The sequence below is a fragment of the Cicer arietinum genome, chromosome 2, assembly GCF_000331145.2.
Source record: "Cicer arietinum cultivar CDC Frontier isolate Library 1 chromosome 2, Cicar.CDCFrontier_v2.0, whole genome shotgun sequence".
NCBI classification, from domain to species: domain Eukaryota; kingdom Viridiplantae; phylum Streptophyta; class Magnoliopsida; order Fabales; family Fabaceae; genus Cicer; species Cicer arietinum.
Window position 1 is genome coordinate 8,203,475 of NC_021161.2, and position 17,561 is coordinate 8,221,035.

Sequence of the window (17,561 nt, forward strand, 5' to 3'; positions counted from 1 at the left end):
AATACTTTGTAAAGCACACTTCAAAGATAAACTCCAAATTTTAGTGAGATGAAGTAATCTACAACATGTTCGATACACAATGTAGATCCACATAATAGGTTGTCTAAAAGTTTAAAAATATCTACTTTTTGAATAACATTTTGCTCTCATTTAACTAGTGGTATGATACATTTGGTTAGGCCATATTCCTTCACATAATAAAAGATCTCCAAAGTATAAAATAGAAGAACAACTTAGAGTCTATTTACTTTATAAAAACATTTTTTATTTATTTATTAATTTTACTTGTTAATAAAAAGGTAATTGAGACTTTTGAAGTAAACAATTATCTAAATTTCTATAAACAATGAAAATGTCAAAAATCTATTTTTATCATTTCAAAAAATGTATTTTCATTCACTAATATTTCATGTTATTTTTGTTATAATGAATCAATTAAAGAATCTCTAATAAAAGTAAAATCAACACACAATTTTAAAAAATAAAAATATAAAATATTTTCACAAAATAACGAAGCCTTTACAATTAATTCTTTATAATTTGACACTAAAATATTATTAATCCTCCGCTTGTTTGGTCATCTTCATCACTTAATTAACATCACATTTAACTTAAATTAACACTAAAATTAGTTTCTTCTTTTTTAAACATATCATCTATTCCATGGTGTGACTATACGGAGTTAGGGTAGAAATAGATAAGGTCGATGGTCAGAGGTCAAAGGTGTAAGATCTGAAAAGCATATTTAGTCACCTAGTCGAACTATAGACTAAAAAAAACCTTTATTAGATTGACATAATTAAATATAAATATAAATAGTATTTATTATTATTTTTTACATAAATAATATTTATTGTATTTAATAAAATATTTTAAATATTTATTATTATATTTTCAATGAGTTATACTTTGTGTTAGATCATGAATACAGTTGCTAATATTTTCAATAATTTAAAGATAATCTACATTAATTTTTAACATTTATTATTGTAAAATATAATTTTAATAGAATGTCATATAAAATTAAATTAATTTCAAAAAGTATCTTAAAATAGAACTTAGTGTCATTGGTCTATTTTTCTATTAAACTGGATAGGCTTAAGAGTGATAAGACTAAAACTTGCTAGAGTAACCATTTAGTTAGTTTTTTAGCTTTCTTCAGTTGGTTGTTAATTATGATAGAAACGGTTACAACTGTCTATGTTATAGCTCATTCCCTTATGTCAAAGAACAGTCAAAATCGTAGTAAATGGATAAAACTTGGATCCCCAAACCAGCCAAAAATCAAAATTGCAGCAGCCATATATCGATTAACTTTCCTAGTGGATTTTTTATGTGGTAAAATACAAGAGGATTGAATGTTGGGTACGGGTGTGACAAAGTTGGGTGAAGAAAGCATCGTTGGTGGAAGGGACAAAGTTGGCTAATGGAGACTAAAAAAGAAAAAACATTCTCAAAGAAAACGGTATCACGTGAAGCAAAAATATCTTTTTTGTTTAAATAAACAACACACACTCTTTATGCTTTCAATTGTTGAGTGTTCTCAACGTTTTATTTCTTTTGCTTCAAACGGTAGTGCTTAGGAATGAACTTTGTCCATTAGTAATAGGTTTTTAATTACTTCAAAGAATATTAAGTATGGTATAGTTGTTTAAATTTTTGAACTAGGAAATGTATAATGTAAAGCAAGTTGATAAAAGATAAAAATAATGTAAAAAAATTGTTTGATTGATTGTGTGTTCCTATAAAATATTACAAATACTAGTATTTATAGGAAAAATTAATTCTAATGACCATAAATTGTTGTCTACAAACATGTAGGCGTATTTAGCTTATTACGTGGATAGTATGTGATAACTCTTGCTTGAGGGAATTTGTGGCGTCCCACGAATGACTTGTTTTCTTGTTTCTTTAGTTTGTCGTTGGTAATATATTTGCACGTTTTTCTCTGATATTATGTTCATTGTTAATGGCACTGAAAAATATGAAAGGTGAATGTAATTATCAAATTATTAAGTTATAGCGGACTTTGATTTAGTCTTGAACTTCTATAACCCTTGTGAATTCTTATAAATTTAATAAAGATTCGATTAACTCATTATTCGGTTAATTTCTGCGCACCTAATCTTCCTATAGTTAAGAGAAATTCGACTACTTCATAATTTGATTGTATGTCTTTTTTATTAATAAATTAATTATTTTTAAGTCTAAACACTGATAATTTTTTGGCAACAATTATCTTATAGATATATATAGAATTTTATAATAAAAATGATTAAAAAAAAGCGAAAAGAAAATATATGTGACAATATATAAGATCATAGACGGTAAAGGAATTTAAAGGTATCAAATTTTGTTAGATTTTTATTTATAAGTAAATCATCTTTATTAAATGGAATATAAGATATACTCCAACTGTTACGTCAATAAACAAAAATTCAAACCCAAAAACAGAGACAACTATCCAGCATCACTTTTGTTAGATTATACAGGATTACCAACAAAACTTCTCATACAATGCTTTAAAATAAACAAAAATAAAAATATTCCTATGCATGACAAGGCTACACACTAGTTAAGTAGTTATTAATAACAAATTAATACTGAAAATGAAAAGTTTATTTGAAGCACCTTCAACTAAAAGTGATATATCTAAGACATTTTTTAACGGGAATCTTTATCTAAGGCATCTTTAATATAATATTTCTTGGAGGAAGTGTTGTGTCTGTATATATATATATATATATGTAGTGTATCCCGGTTGAAAATGGCACTGTGGCACACACGCGAAGTAAACTATTACATAGATTAATTATTCATTAACAGTGATTGAATTTTTCAATCCTACGTGTAAAATTTTATATAAATTTAAAATTATTTAATATATTATTAAAATACATAAAAATTAATAATTTATTAACGTATATTTAATATCATTAATTTTTGTAAATTTTAATAATATGTAAAATAATTTTAAATTTTTATCCAATTTTATATACATGATTTATATGATATAAACTTTCTATACAATAAAAATAATTTTAAGAAAATAAAATAAATAATAAAAATTGTAAAAGATTTAAATTAAAAAGATACATGTTTCTACTTCCGTACTAAATATAAGATCATATTGATAAAATCACGAAAATTAAGATCATTCATAGTAATATTAAATTTATTGACAATATATATTATTTTTATAATTTTATCTTTTAAGAGAATTAATTAAAAAAATTATTATAATATTTACTTTTATAATTTTATCATTTAAGAGAGAGAATCATTCAAATAGAATCCTATAAAAAGAGACAAAATAATTTCTCAAAATAATTTTATATTTAAAGAAGAATATAGTATTTAAGTTACACGAAAGTGAATCACATTAAAAGCAAACATTAAAACACTTATAGTAACTCCAATCTTAAATATAATCGATTATAATTTAATAAGCTAGTTGAAGAGAAAGAGGAAAACAAATCCAAGTAAGAAAGACGAAGCAAGAACGGAACTGGAGCGAGTGAAACCAAAACTCTTAATATGAGCAGAAGTGGGGTTGGATTGGGTATAGATTTGTTGAATATTTTGGTTATCTGAAGCTGTTATTTGCACCCTCCTTTGTTGTGATGGCAATATGGTAGGATACATAACAGACTCCTCATCATAAGAGTGATCAAGTCCAAGCAGATGACCTATTTGATGCATTGCCTCACTCTCCAAATCAAATTTCCACGACCAAAGGTACTCACTTGGTAACACCCACTCCCTTATATTGTCAAAACCTATCACACCTAACTTTCTTTTTGAACTTTGTTGCAAAATTATCAAACTGAACCCAACAACAACATCCTCAATTTTATCGTTGGAATTATAAAATCCAAACTTAATGTCAGCATCATCGTACGGTGTCTCCGTGAAATTCATTACCTTTGTGATCTTTGACCATCGTGATAAGGCATTTCTCAACACTGCCATTGCTTCCAATGTGAATTCACTCTCTGGAATAAAATAGGAAAGATTTTTCGTTCCTTTAGGGAACCATTTATTCCCATTCGGCCACGATACATTTAATGTATCGTGGCCGTGGTTGAGATTCATATCTGGGATACCACATCGTGGAAATGCAATATGTTCTAAAAACTCGTCGTTTATGTTGCCGGTTACTTTAAGATTGAAATTTTGTTGGTAGGTTATGATAGCTGATATTGTTTCTTTGTCTAGAACATCATCAAACGACTCTACATTTTGTTGGAGGTACCCGAATACGGACAAATATTTTTTTATTTGAGATAAGTCTTGATTCTCTGTCGGTGATAATTGTGAATCTAATGGAGGAGATGACTCTTGTTTGCTCTTGTCTAATGACTTTTTCGATGCATTTTCTTTCATTATTTGTTTGCCAAAAGATGGAGAGAATTGAGGGATATAAGCTGAAAGGGTTGTATTGACAATGATAAGGAGAAGGATTAAGAGAAATTCAACTAGATATGATATCATCATGTGAATTAAATTCTAGATAAAATGGTGAGTGAACATTTAGAACTGAAGTAGAATATATAGATTGATGAGTTAAGCTGAGGATTGGTTGTTTTATTAATTAACACTAATTGTCAATTCGTGGATGGGTTGTGCCAGTAAGAATACGAGGTTGACTAACTATTTATGATTTTATTAATTTATTATATATATCCACCGTTATAATCATACGAATGGACAAAATGAAGTGTTTATATAAAATAAAAGTAAATGAAATAAAATATTGAGCAAAAGCTCTGAAAGGGATTGGTAGTGTAGACGTCAAAAATCCGTTTCTAGTTGTTGTTTTCGTAGCCAACATTTTATTGGATATGTTTTACATAATTATGATTTTAAATATGCAAAAGAACAGGGGAACATGAAACACACATATAGTAATTAAGTTAAAAATATAGTAAGTAGTAACAAACAGACATGTTGCACGTTTGCCTCTTGAATCCATTGGTATTACAAGAAAAATAATAACCTTCGCCGGCAATTTTATAATGGCTATTATACTTTGGCCTCTTTTAAAACTTCGAAGAGTAGGTTTAAGGTTTAATGTTTTCGGCTGATAGTTCTTTGAACGGTGATCTTTTTAAATGGTTTTTTTTACTTCAAACGGCTAATACTAAGAGTATATTTCTTTCTTGGAAGTTATTTATTTGCTTCAAATAGTATTAAGTGAAACAAAAATAGAAATTTAAAGGTTTGTTTAGAGTGGTTGTGAGTTTTGTTTTTAATTTTCAAAGTAAATCTCAAAAATCAAAATATGTTCGGGTAAAATAGTATTGAATTGTTTGTGTACTTCATTTCAAAACAATTTTTCTTTAAAATTCAAAACCAAAAAATAAGTTTTATGATTTTGATTTTTATTTTAAAATTAACATGTCTTCATCTATAGATATAATCATCACACCAACAACCATCGACCACTATCACCGACCACCCTGATCATTACCGACCACCCACTTTCGACCATCACCAACACCACCATATTTGACTACCGTCATCACCATTGACCAACCACCTCTGATCACTGTTGCAATCACCGAGCACTATCTATTACCACTACCACCACCAACCACCTACCTCCAACCACCATCTCGCATCACCAACCACCGTCTTTGAGCACTTTCATCATCACCACACACTTTCGATCACTAGTTTTGACCACCACATCTAACCACTGTTACCACCAACAATCACTCACCTCTATCAATCGCCACCACCATCTCTGACTACCACCATCGACTATCCACGACCACCACCAACCTCCCACCACTGTTATTCATCCACCATCTCCCACCACCACTGTCCACATTACGATCATTATCGGTAATGCTTATCAACTTTCTCTTTGGATCGTTGCACCTGTCTTCGACAACCATTCACTACTACAAAAATAATCTTTTATTGCTATCACTATTTTTAAAGTTATTATAATCAGTTACATTATAATTTTAAATATTTGAATGATTTTAAAATATTTAATATTTTATTTGTTTTTCATTTTTAGTTAATTTTACGTGTCAATAGTTTTTTATATTGGTAAATTCATAATGATATAAAGTAAAAAAAGTGATTAAATTCATTTAAATTAAAACTTTAAACTATAAGAATTGAAATTTAAAATTCAAAATTGAAAACTCAACATTGAAACTAGTTTTAGTTTTTCAAAAATTTCATAACAAGAAACCAAAGTCCACCCTGAATGGGGCCTTAGATCCTATGTGGAGTGGTTTTATGTTTTGAAAGTGGTGGTTGTCAATGGTGGTTATCATAGCGGTGATCAATTGTTAAAGGTGGCTATAATAGTTATAAGAGGTGGTCCACAATCAAAAGTGGTTGTCGAAGTGTGACTCACGATGATCAGAGTGTTAGCGACATTAGTCAGAAGGTTGTTGAAAGTCAGTGGTGGTGCTCAAAGATGGTGGTTAGTGGTTGTCAAAAGTATGTGATGGTCGGAAATGGTGGTGGTCGGTGGTTGTTGGAGTAGTGTTGACGTCTACTGATTAATCACATGTTAATTTTAAATAAATAAAAAAACAAAATTATAAAATTTATTCTTTAGTTTTGAATTTCAAGAAAAAACTATTCCAAAATTACATAAAAATACTAAGGATATGTTCAGGGTGGTTGTGAGTTTTTTGTTTTAAAAATCAAAGTTAAAGTCAATGTCAAAACCAAAACTTATTCGAGTAAAATAGAGCTGAGTTTTTTTTTTAATTAATTTCAAAATAGTTTTTCTCTAAAACTCAAAAACAAAACAAAAACGTTTTATAAGTTATCTCCATTTTACTCAAACATGTTTCGGTTTTAAAATAGATTTCAAAACCAAAAACTTATAATCACACAAAATAGACTCTAAGTGAAGATAAAATGCAAGTAAAATAAGTTTTAATTGGTTGAGATATGTCTCAAGTAATAAATACAAGTTTTATTTACAGAAGTAGGATCTTTGCTTGAGTCCTAATAGTCATCATCATGGTCAACTAAAAATTGTGCTACAAATAATATTACTTGGATAAATTCATGTAGTAGTGTTTGACATCCTAGTTTGTCAATACTCACCTAACATTCTAATATTTTGTGTGTATTTATTGACTTCGACTATCTTTGTTTCGGTTGACCATCTACTGGATGTCTTACTTTCGAGTTTACTCCTAAATTCGTTTGTCCTTTTTTTAACTAATTTAAAATTCGTTTGTCCTTTTTTTAACTAATTTAAAATATTTTTGGGACAATTTCCCCTCCGTATCACTTTGATTGATTCATTGATTCATCTAGGGTATAAGGTGACATAAACTAATTACAGAGTTGTTGTGTAATCATTGCTCTCTTTTGGTTATAACGTATAATCTAATAACTTAGGCAACAATCAGTTCACCCTACGCTTGCTATTTTTACTGTGTTCTTAATTTCTTAATATCACAAACCTTCTTTAAGATCTTCTAAAATCATCATCATCTCTCAATTTGATTCTCCAAACCAAACTCACAAACGTCTTTGAGTGAAACCTCAATTCTCCTACCACTCCCCCTTCAACCAAATATTCTACAAATGAGCTCTTTGTACTCTTTATTATGATCGAATTCGTGTTGACCGTGAAGTATAAAATAGTGCAAGTCCATTAAAAACTCAACAATTTATCACAAAAGAATGAATAATGTGAATAATGAAGAACCTATATATACACGTAACCGTATCCGTATAAAACTATCTACCTACCATATATAGTAGCAAACAAAAACAACACAACGCTCATCTATAAACTCAAACATGCAAACCCAATGAACAACAAGGACAAAAACAACGACGCCACGTGGCGAAAACCATAACTAGAATCTCTATCCCTCGAAGTAGTAGCAGAAGTCCCAGTAAAATTCGGGTTAGAACCATAAAGCTGTTGAATCCCATCAATATCATCATTCACAAGTTCAACCTTCCTCGTTTTAGAACTTATCGTAGGGTACATAATAGCCTCTTCAACGGACGAGTGTCCTAATCCTAAAAGGTGTCCTATTTCATGAACGGCAACGGATTCCAAATCAACAGCGTTCGATAAAGTAGACTCCGTTACGTCTCCGCTAACTACCCAGTCTTCCGCTTTATCTAAGTGGAATCTCCCGTCAGTTGGTGAAAACGCGTGTGCTAACGTCCCTAAAACGCCGTCAAATGCTTCTCCGTCTCCGTGGTCCCCACTGTAGAATCCTATTTTAATATCCGCGGTACTAAACGACGTCGTTTCGCTGAACGTTATTGTCGTTACTTTTGACCATTGATTAAACGCGTTTGCGAAAACTTGTTTAGTTGTTTCGTCCAGATTTTCGTTTGGATCGAAAGCGTAGGTTAGTGATTTAGTTCCCGCCGGCCACCGTGGCTCGCCGGGGAAGAATGAATAATGTGCGACGGTGTGGAATTTTGGATTTTCTTTGTTTTCGCTTGTGTTATTGAAATTGAACTTGCCGGAGTTCATGGAGGTTGTGCCGTTGATGATGTCGGCGACGCCGCAACGCGGCTTAACAATGTAGTTCATTGTTGCGTTGTCGAGTTCGCCGGTGACGTTGAGGTTGAAATTTTGTTGGTAAGCGCGTACAGCGGATTCTAAAGCGTCGTCGAAGTCGTCGGTGAAATTTGACGGCGGCGCGTTGGTGATGTAACCGAAACGTTGAAAGTAGTTTTTGAGTTTGGAGAGGCCGTCGTATGTTTTACCAGGACTGCAGCCGGTGAAATTTCGGTATGCGTCCCACGCGCCTGGTGGCGCGTTGTTTGACATCCATGTAGGGATTGAAGATGGATTAGGGAAGAAACGAGCTGAAACTGGACTTAATGTGACGCTAATTAGTGTTAATATTGCCAAAGTGTAATAATATTGGTTTTGGGTACTCATGTTTCGTTAACGAGAAATTTTAATGTAATAATATGATTGAGAAGATATTTGAGAGGGTATTATAACTATAAATAATGTGGTTTATGAAGTTAGTTAGGGACAAATATTTGCATCTAGAAGTATATTATATGATGTGAAATTGTGAAAAACTTTGAAGTGTTCGTCTACTAAGTTATTTGATGGTGATGCGTTGAAAAGTTTTATTTGTGTTGTTTGAATGATTCCATGAAGAAATGTAAGTAATCTGGAAGAAGGGCTACCATTGGAAACTTCGACGTTTGGCTTGGTGTTGTTTGTTGAGGACATGATGAGCGATATAATAATGTATATTTTAACAATATTCTTTATTCTATTAATATAATTTTATTTGTACTTTTATCAATTTTGCATATTATATTACGTGTCTATATTGACCAAAGAATAATAGTAGAAGTTAAGAGAAGAGCGTTGTTTGACTTTGGCACTTTAAATTTATTGTTGTGTGTTATATGCTTTTATTCCAATTTTTGGAGCGTTAGTTTATTCTCCAACCACTATTTTGAAGCAATATTATATTGCACATAATTAGATTAAAAATTATTGAAAGTTAGGAGGAGAATATGAGAATTTAGATATGTGTATACGTCATCATATCACGTTTCCTTTTAGAATTAGTGAAAAGGGGCAAAAATGATAGATTACATAGTATTTAAATACATGTTTAATTTTATGGTGGAATTAATAAAATGTTAAATCTAATTTAAATCAACCATGTACTAAGAAGTTTGATGATGGCATTAATTCACATAGGTTGTAAGTGCAAGGATCCCACTACATTTCAATTTTGTTGAAAATACTTATGTATTATAATTATTAATTCATGTATCACGAGTGAATGTTTTATAATTGTCTACTATAGCCAAACAAATTTGACAAATCACAAGGCAACTAAATAAACATATGTAAGACAATACAATCGTATTCACATATGTTTAGTCTACTCTAATACATTATATCTATGTTTTAATTTCTTTACAGGATATCTATATTTTAATTTATTATGACATTTGGTCTATATTTTATGCATCATGTGTTATATTATAATTTATTATAGAGCTTAATTAACATGCATTGTCAATAAAAAAATGTTCTAATATATATATATATTGAATTATATTGATCGGATAAATATTTGTAGAGATAATTTATAAACAAAATTGCATAATATTAAGATATGATTGAATGTAATATAAAAGTTGTTTGCTTTGATAATAAATACCAACTAAATATTTTTCAATGTTATATATAAAGACCCTAATCATGATATATGATTTGCCCTTTTAATTATTTTTTTTGTAAAAACTTTGGTTTTAAAACCAAAATAAAATTAATTAATTTTTAAAACTATCTCAAGTTTTCTTTTGCTAGTATCGTGCAATGCATAGGGAAAATTCGTAGAAATTTTTTTATATTTCATGTAATTTATAATTTATTATGTTTAGTTTAATAGTAATAACGTTTAATTGATGAATCACAATATGACATATTGGACATACATTGTTGTGTATCAATTATTAAATACCACTTTGATCAAGCAAAACATGGCATCAAAATTAGGGGTAGAAATAGGTCAGGCAAGGTCAGACTTTGAAAAGCTTAAGTCTGACCTACGATTTATTTTTTAGGCTTACGGCCTATCATAGGTTTTTTTCTAAGTCTAGTCTAACATTTTTAAAAGTTTGATATGGCTTGAAAGCCTATTTAAAAGTTTTATTCACATTAAAATATTTAAATGTTATACTCATACCACATGATGTTCTCACATACAAATATCAATGTATATATCTATATATATTAAACAAAAAATAATTTTTCTAAAAAATTAATTTAAAAAAAATCTGAAACAAACATCTTTTAAATTCTAAAAAATAATTTTTGGTGTTAAATAATAGATTTTTTTCCTTCTGAAACAAACGCACTCATTATTACCTTTAAACAAATGTGAAACAACTATTGAGTGATTGACTAATTGAACGGCTACCGAATATGGAACGACTACTAAATATGGAACAACTACTGAATATGGAATACTTACTGAGTGATTGCCTAATTAATAGAATTTAAAATAGAAAATAATATTATTAATATAATAATAATAATAATAATAATAATAATAATAAATAATAATAATAATAATATTAATAAATAATAACATATATATATATAGGTCGGCCTGTCAGACCTAATATGTTTTTTTATAAGCCTAAGTCTGACCTATGTAAATAAATAGGCTTTAAAAACAACATGAGACTAACCTTTTTATTAAATAGATCAGACCAGTGCATAGGCCCCTAGACGGCCTAACCTATTCTCATCTCTAATCAAAACACATCAATAATATTTGAGAAGTTAATGTCTATCAATAATATGATATAAGTGTAAATATGTTTTTGGTCCATGTAAATATAACGTTTTTTTTTTTTTTGTCCTCGTAATTTTTTTTTTTGCATTCCTGTAATATCAAAAAAAAAATTATTTTTGATCCTTAACATTAAGTGGACGTTACAAAAACGTTAGTTGACAAAGAGAAACAGTTTTGATCTCTGTAAATATAATAGTTTTCAGTTTTAGAATCTGAAAAATACTTTTTTGAATTTCATCCTTTTAATATTAAAAAAAAAAAATTTTTTGTCATTAACGTTAAGTGGACGTTAGAAAAACGTTGATTAACAAAGGGAAACAATTTTTGGATATGTAAATATAACAGTTTTCAGTTTTAGTCCCTGAAAAATATTTACGTTGATTTTTACAAATATTTGAAATATTTTTTTTAAAAAATTAAGTAAGGATGGATATTGATTTCATTTTATAAAATTAATTATTGTTTTCTCTCACATTTTTTATCATTGATCGTGACAAATGTAATGTATTTTTTTTTTAAGTGTGGTGGATAGGTGTATACATAAATAAGTAAGAAGTGGCAACAATAGCTCTTTTGATTGACACTTGACAAAAGTTTATCCGTAAGTATGTGGTTTTTGTACATTATTAATATAAGATTAAGATAATATGGAATTAATTTTAAGTTTAAGTTTAAAATTTAGATTAAGATTAGTGTTTTTAGACCATAAGTTAAAAGTAAATAATATTTTAAGGTGACGTGGCAATAATGAATTTGATGATTAACACTTGTATAAGATTGTCTTGAAAGAGTTCTCTTAGAATATATTATTAAGATTTTTATGATGAATAATATTAATATATTTAGGATGATTTTGCAGTTATACAATTTAAAAATGAGTAAGAAAATAATTATTTTTAAATAATAATATTTTTCTACTCTTTTATTACTTTCTTTTCTTTACCTTCATTTTGTCTATCTTTCTTTTATAAATCTAAATATATTTAACTCTAAGTGGTAAAACTGCAAAAAAATGGAAAAAAAAATAATATGTACTTAATTGAATATGATTGAACATACATAAATGAGATAAAATTAAATGATATTTTAAGATGATTTGACAAAAATGCGTCTTAATATGTGTAAAAAATTGAAAGTTTTATCTGTATATATCTTTCTGTAGCTTTTGTTCGCAATTTGTTTTTGGGGTCTAAAGTCACTGTGCATCTTGTAAACACAAAAACAAAAATTTCCCTACATTATACGCACTAGAGATTATATATGTCCAATTTTTTTTTCAACTAAAAATTTATTAAAAATAAATAAAAATAAAAAACAACTGGGACATAAACCTAATTCATGAAAGAAGTAAGAAAGAAAAAAGTGTTAAAAAATCTTCAAATCATACAAATTTTTTATTTCTTGAGTAAAATTTATATACTATAGCATTATTTTGCATATTCTTTTTTGCATATTCTTTTTTTCTTTCTTGATAAATCACCTTCGTAAAACACTATTCACTAAATGTAGATTGATATACTTCGTGAGTATCTCTATATCGTTAAACAATCTTAAATCTCTCAATATCTCTAAGTCATGAACAAGGATTTAATTATTGTCCTAGAATGTAAATTATAGTTAGTAACAATAACATTTTGATAACTTCTACTAGACACCATAACCTTTGAATGTTAATTAAATGATAAGTAGAAATTTTTTTATGGTTTTAAATATTATTCTCCGCTAACACTGCATCACTCCAAACCAACGATTCACATATCTAGATATTGATGAATCTCTCGTAGATGTTATGTATTAAATGTATTAGATAAATCAGAATAAAAAATATCATGAATTGCATATACTTTTAGGACTTTGTGAAGCCTGAAACCTAGATTCACGAGGTGTCTATGTAATAATTTCAAGTTCCATTAAATCAATTAAATCTTAGTCACAAGCTATTTTACGACTTTTATCAATTTTTTTTTAATCTGAGAGAGATTCTTGAACAACTGTGGTACCTCCTAGTTCAACATTAGAGATGTGATCAACAAAAGGAACATGTTAAATACTATTAATTTGAATCTTGTCTGTACCATTAATTTCAACCATGTCTAGAGCGGTAGTGATTTTAAGGACGTATTTTTTCATCAACTTCTTCTTTACATCTATTGCACCTTCAACAACATGAATTTTTCCATGACCATTAGAATTTTTCCAACATTTATCTATGGAATGTTCAACAACCTTACATGATTCACAAAATGACATTTTACATAATCAATGTAAACAAAAATGCATACCATTCACATTCAACAAGAAAGTCTATCTCTCAACTCATCCAAATCAACCAAGACTCATGCAAAATGTCTCAATGTTTTTGAGTTGGTTGTTTCATCAATAGATAAAGGGGTGTCAATACTTGAAGCAATTGTGAAAGTGATTTTTGGCCTCCAATATTCTTGAGGAAGATTGAATATACAAATCCAACATTGAGCTTTTGTGTTTCTTACCAAATCGGGATTAAAATCTTTCGTCCAAGAGAAAACATGAAGAAGCCTCAATTTCATATTCCAAGTGTCAACTGTTCGAACACTTTGCAAATATGCTGGAGAAGCAAAGGAGAACTTATAAAATCCTTTCTTGAAGAGAACAATTTGCCATGAGCCGATCTATTTCCATAATTTCAAAAGTTTTTTGTGTAATACCAATAATGTAATTGGTGCATCGCCTTGGACATAGTGATTCAACTATTTTTGCAACTCACCAAATCGAGTTGGTATTCGCCCTCTGGAATTTTGATAGTGAGGGCAATGTAAAGTATGGTAATTGATTTTGCACTAACATGGCTACGTTGATTGATTTTGCAATCCTTGTCAACTCGAATTCATGAAGAACGGACCATGGGAGTGGTGAATTCCTCATGGCTGCCATGACACATAACAAACCAACAGCAAATCTTGCTGTTGCCGTTCTTGAACGTGATCAATTGTTGCGTTCTTGAATTGCTGATCGGTGCTTTATTGATCAGTTTAATTGTGAGCAAAATTAAGGATCCGTACTTGAATTTTATTGGATCAGAGTTGCAAATTGCAAGCAAGTGAAACTTGCACCAGCAAACAAACATGAGTTTTTGTGATGCAAGGCAAATTGCTCATGCTAACCCTAGCAGAGCGTTCAAAACGACACATTTATATAGGTCTATAGCCCTACATAAAAAACAATAAGATTTGCAAGTCAAAATCCTCTCTATTTATTATAAACAATAAACAATTTTATTTTGAGCGATAAAATCTCCCGATTTAGAACTAGAGAGTTCAAGCTTGCCTGATAATCTTTACTAACATATTTCCAAACACATCGCAAAAATAGAACTTATTAGGGTTCATCACAGAATATAGGTAATTATTATCCTCTTACAATTGATGATTGAAGTTTACAACATCACACTAAACCCACCAATATAAATTCTTATATATACAACGTTTCATGTCAAGTTAAAAAGGAAAGGTGAAGAAGTTACATGCAGTTTATAGACAATTTCACAATAGCAAACTACTAGTAGATTACTTGAAATTACTGATAATAGGCAAATCAATAAAACAGAAAGAGAAGTGCGAGCAACACATTCTAGAAGATTCTCACTGGATTTCTCCAGTTTTAAACCTCACACCATTAAATCTCCCTATCCCCACTATTTTATATAATATTTTAAAGTATCTCTCTCCTTTTCTATGGATGGTGTGGATTTCACTGGATGGAAATGTGACGAGAATCCATTCCTCATTCTTTGACACTCTCTTTCCAATACTCTCTACATTATTAATTGAAACTCATGCAAGTCTCACAAATTTAAAATTCATATGGTTCCCAATATACATTAGTGGAATCCACACAATTTTAACCAACACATGAACTTCAGCCAATAATGGAGAGAGTGCTGCAAAGAAAGTATGTTGCAAACACTTATCAAACATTGAATAATTGATAAATGATGAATCTAACATTTAGAAGGCCTATCATAAGTTGGAGGAAGGGAAGGACAGTGCTCATTCATATTGGCATAAGGATCCAAGGTGTTATAGCCTGGCAATTCCATCCTATATTCACCGAGAATCTGGCAGAATGGAAGCTTGTCATTCGCATTGTTGCACCATCTCGGTAGACGTGTTTGATTATCTTCAAAAATCCTAAGCATGTATGCATCACGAATCTGCAAATGAAAACAACATAAGAATAAGAAAAAAGAGAGTATAACAAACCAGAGATTCATGCAATTAATAAGGCAAAATGACTTACTGTGAATTCAGTTACTTGAATGGAGCTAGTAACAGGACCAAAAATGCCAGCCTCTTTATACATTGAAAGAATAAATGCGACGCATGTTGTTGACTTGCCATCACTGTATACCCATTCATCTTGTTCTGGAATGGCAAGTAATTCATCAAAAGCTATCCCACGCTTCTCAGTCTCGAGTAGAATGTCATGCAAATCTAAATCCTGAAAGCATGAACATATGTTTTTAGCCTTTATAGAAAAGCGAGAATATTCCAGATATCATCGATATACAAGTCAAAAAAATTAAGCCTAAAAAACTTGAAAAAATTTCCACATTTCCACGAAAAAAACAACGACCATAATGAAACAAAGTCAAGGCATAAAGTCCTGAGAGACCAATTTTTCATGCAAAGTAAAAAGAAAATCCCGAAATAAAACTATAAGCCATGTAAGCATGTAGATATGCCATCTTAAATCTTTTGTAATTTTGTCTTGCATCAATGTTACAAAGTATGCAACAGAACCAGAAACACGTTGAGATCATAGCTAACTTGAATCTCAAAGTAAATGCAATGTCCACTTAGGATTGTTCCACATGAAGACAAAAAAATATTTACACTTAGGATCTTGCATCAATATTTACATGTAATTGAGTATATATATGGAAAAAAGCATTGAAATATACCTCTGTCCCTAAGCGCTTATTCAGCGCTTCGTTCCACATGTTTGCAGCATAAGATGGCTGCATCCTTGTCCACATAGACATGACAGAAATTACCTGCACGTAACATGTAAATCAGAAACAGACTTCCCTTCCTCTAAACCCTCAAGGACCTAGGACCTACAATATTAATAAGAAAAGGTGGTTTTATTGTATATGAGACCACAGGAAAGGAACGCTAGTGATTAGTTGCTCTTTCTTCAAGCACTAATAAGTTCAGCACTGCAGAAATTTAGGGAAGAACATATAGACCTTCTATCTTCAAGTTCTCAACCAGTCCTGATTTATAATTGTTTCTAACAAATAGCAATAGCAATCAGTTGGCACTCAATTCCTTAGTAAGATAATACAGTAGCCTTCAGCTAAATAAATATTCTACATAGAAATGCTGATTCAAATTCAATTGCATATTTATGTGACTCTTTTTTGGTGAATTAATATTTATATTACTGATACACAAATAATGAAAAGATTAATACCAAGTGAGCATCAAGAGGTGGAGGATAGTTGTCAGCTACTGTGTCAATCCAACTGAATATCATATTGTGATAACCATATGGCTTGCCAGACATGCTCCGTGCATACTCCCATGCTGCAGTTAAGTTGAACTTTGAACGCAACTTCGGATGCAGGGGAAGCAACACTATCTGCGGATTGGAATCGTCTTTAAGAGCAGATTCCCACCATTCATGCCATGGAATTACCACTATTATTTCTTCACCCTGCACAAAGACAGACCGCCAAGTTATCATAACCCTATATGGACTACTGGAGATCAGTCACTACCCTCAGTAACCATGATCTATGAATCAACCAATTAATCAATCAATTGCAAAATTCACTATTTACTAACGACATGATGAGATGCTGTTGTTATGAATACTTTTAGAAAACCAAATCTGATGGATATTTGTAATGTCTGTTGTGCTGTACGCGAGAGACGAGACAGTAAAATCTTCCAAATTCTATACCTTTTCATTCTCATGCCCAGATTCACCAACCCACAAATTTCCCATTTCATCTTTCAAGCAAACTGCTGTATGACCAGCAAATGCACCAGTTACCCACTTTTCAAGTGTCTCAAAACCTCCCCACCTACCGCGGATTTTTGACACAGCCAAAAAATCTCCAGAATGAACATCTGCGGGATCAATAGTTGCACGCCAAGGCTGAACGCGTTTCTCAAACGTAGCTCCCATGTGCTTCTTTAGGAAATCCAAATTGGCACTCTGACCCCATGCAGTGTTAGAAAATAGAGGCAACACATCAACTAAAGA

At 30.3% G+C, this 17,561-nt stretch overlaps 3 protein-coding genes across 3 annotated transcripts in view; all 3 read right to left on the bottom strand.

The window, feature by feature from the left end:
- Positions 1 to 3,356: 3,356 nt before the first annotated feature.
- LOC101514810 (metalloendoproteinase 1-like) lies at positions 3,357 to 4,513 on the bottom strand. Its single transcript, XM_012716916.3, has one exon. The coding sequence runs from the start codon at positions 4,495 to 4,497 to the stop codon at positions 3,451 to 3,453; it is 1,047 nt and encodes a 348-aa protein (XP_012572370.1). The 5' UTR covers positions 4,498 to 4,513; the 3' UTR covers positions 3,357 to 3,450.
- A 3,112-nt stretch (positions 4,514 to 7,625) lies between these two features.
- On the bottom strand, positions 7,626 to 9,172 carry LOC101511144 (metalloendoproteinase 2-MMP). The gene has a single exon (XM_004504446.4). It carries the CDS (start codon positions 8,903 to 8,905, stop codon positions 7,781 to 7,783), a length of 1,125 nt encoding a protein of 374 aa, XP_004504503.1. The 5' UTR covers positions 8,906 to 9,172; the 3' UTR covers positions 7,626 to 7,780.
- A 5,563-nt stretch (positions 9,173 to 14,735) lies between these two features.
- LOC101510072 (uncharacterized) overlaps positions 14,736 to 17,561 on the bottom strand; it is a 4,962-nt gene continuing 2,136 nt past the window's right edge. Inside the window, exons 4-8 of the mRNA XM_073365136.1 lie at positions 17,256 to 17,561; positions 16,764 to 17,006; positions 16,249 to 16,341; positions 15,585 to 15,785; positions 14,736 to 15,498 (exon numbers count right to left, since the gene is read on the bottom strand). The exon at positions 17,256 to 17,561 is cut by the window's right edge and continues 19 nt beyond it. Coding sequence (XP_073221237.1) covers positions 15,286 to 15,498; positions 15,585 to 15,785; positions 16,249 to 16,341; positions 16,764 to 17,006; positions 17,256 to 17,561 — 1,056 coding nt within the window. The 3' untranslated portion in view covers positions 14,736 to 15,285. The remainder of the gene's footprint in view (positions 15,499 to 15,584; positions 15,786 to 16,248; positions 16,342 to 16,763; positions 17,007 to 17,255) is intronic.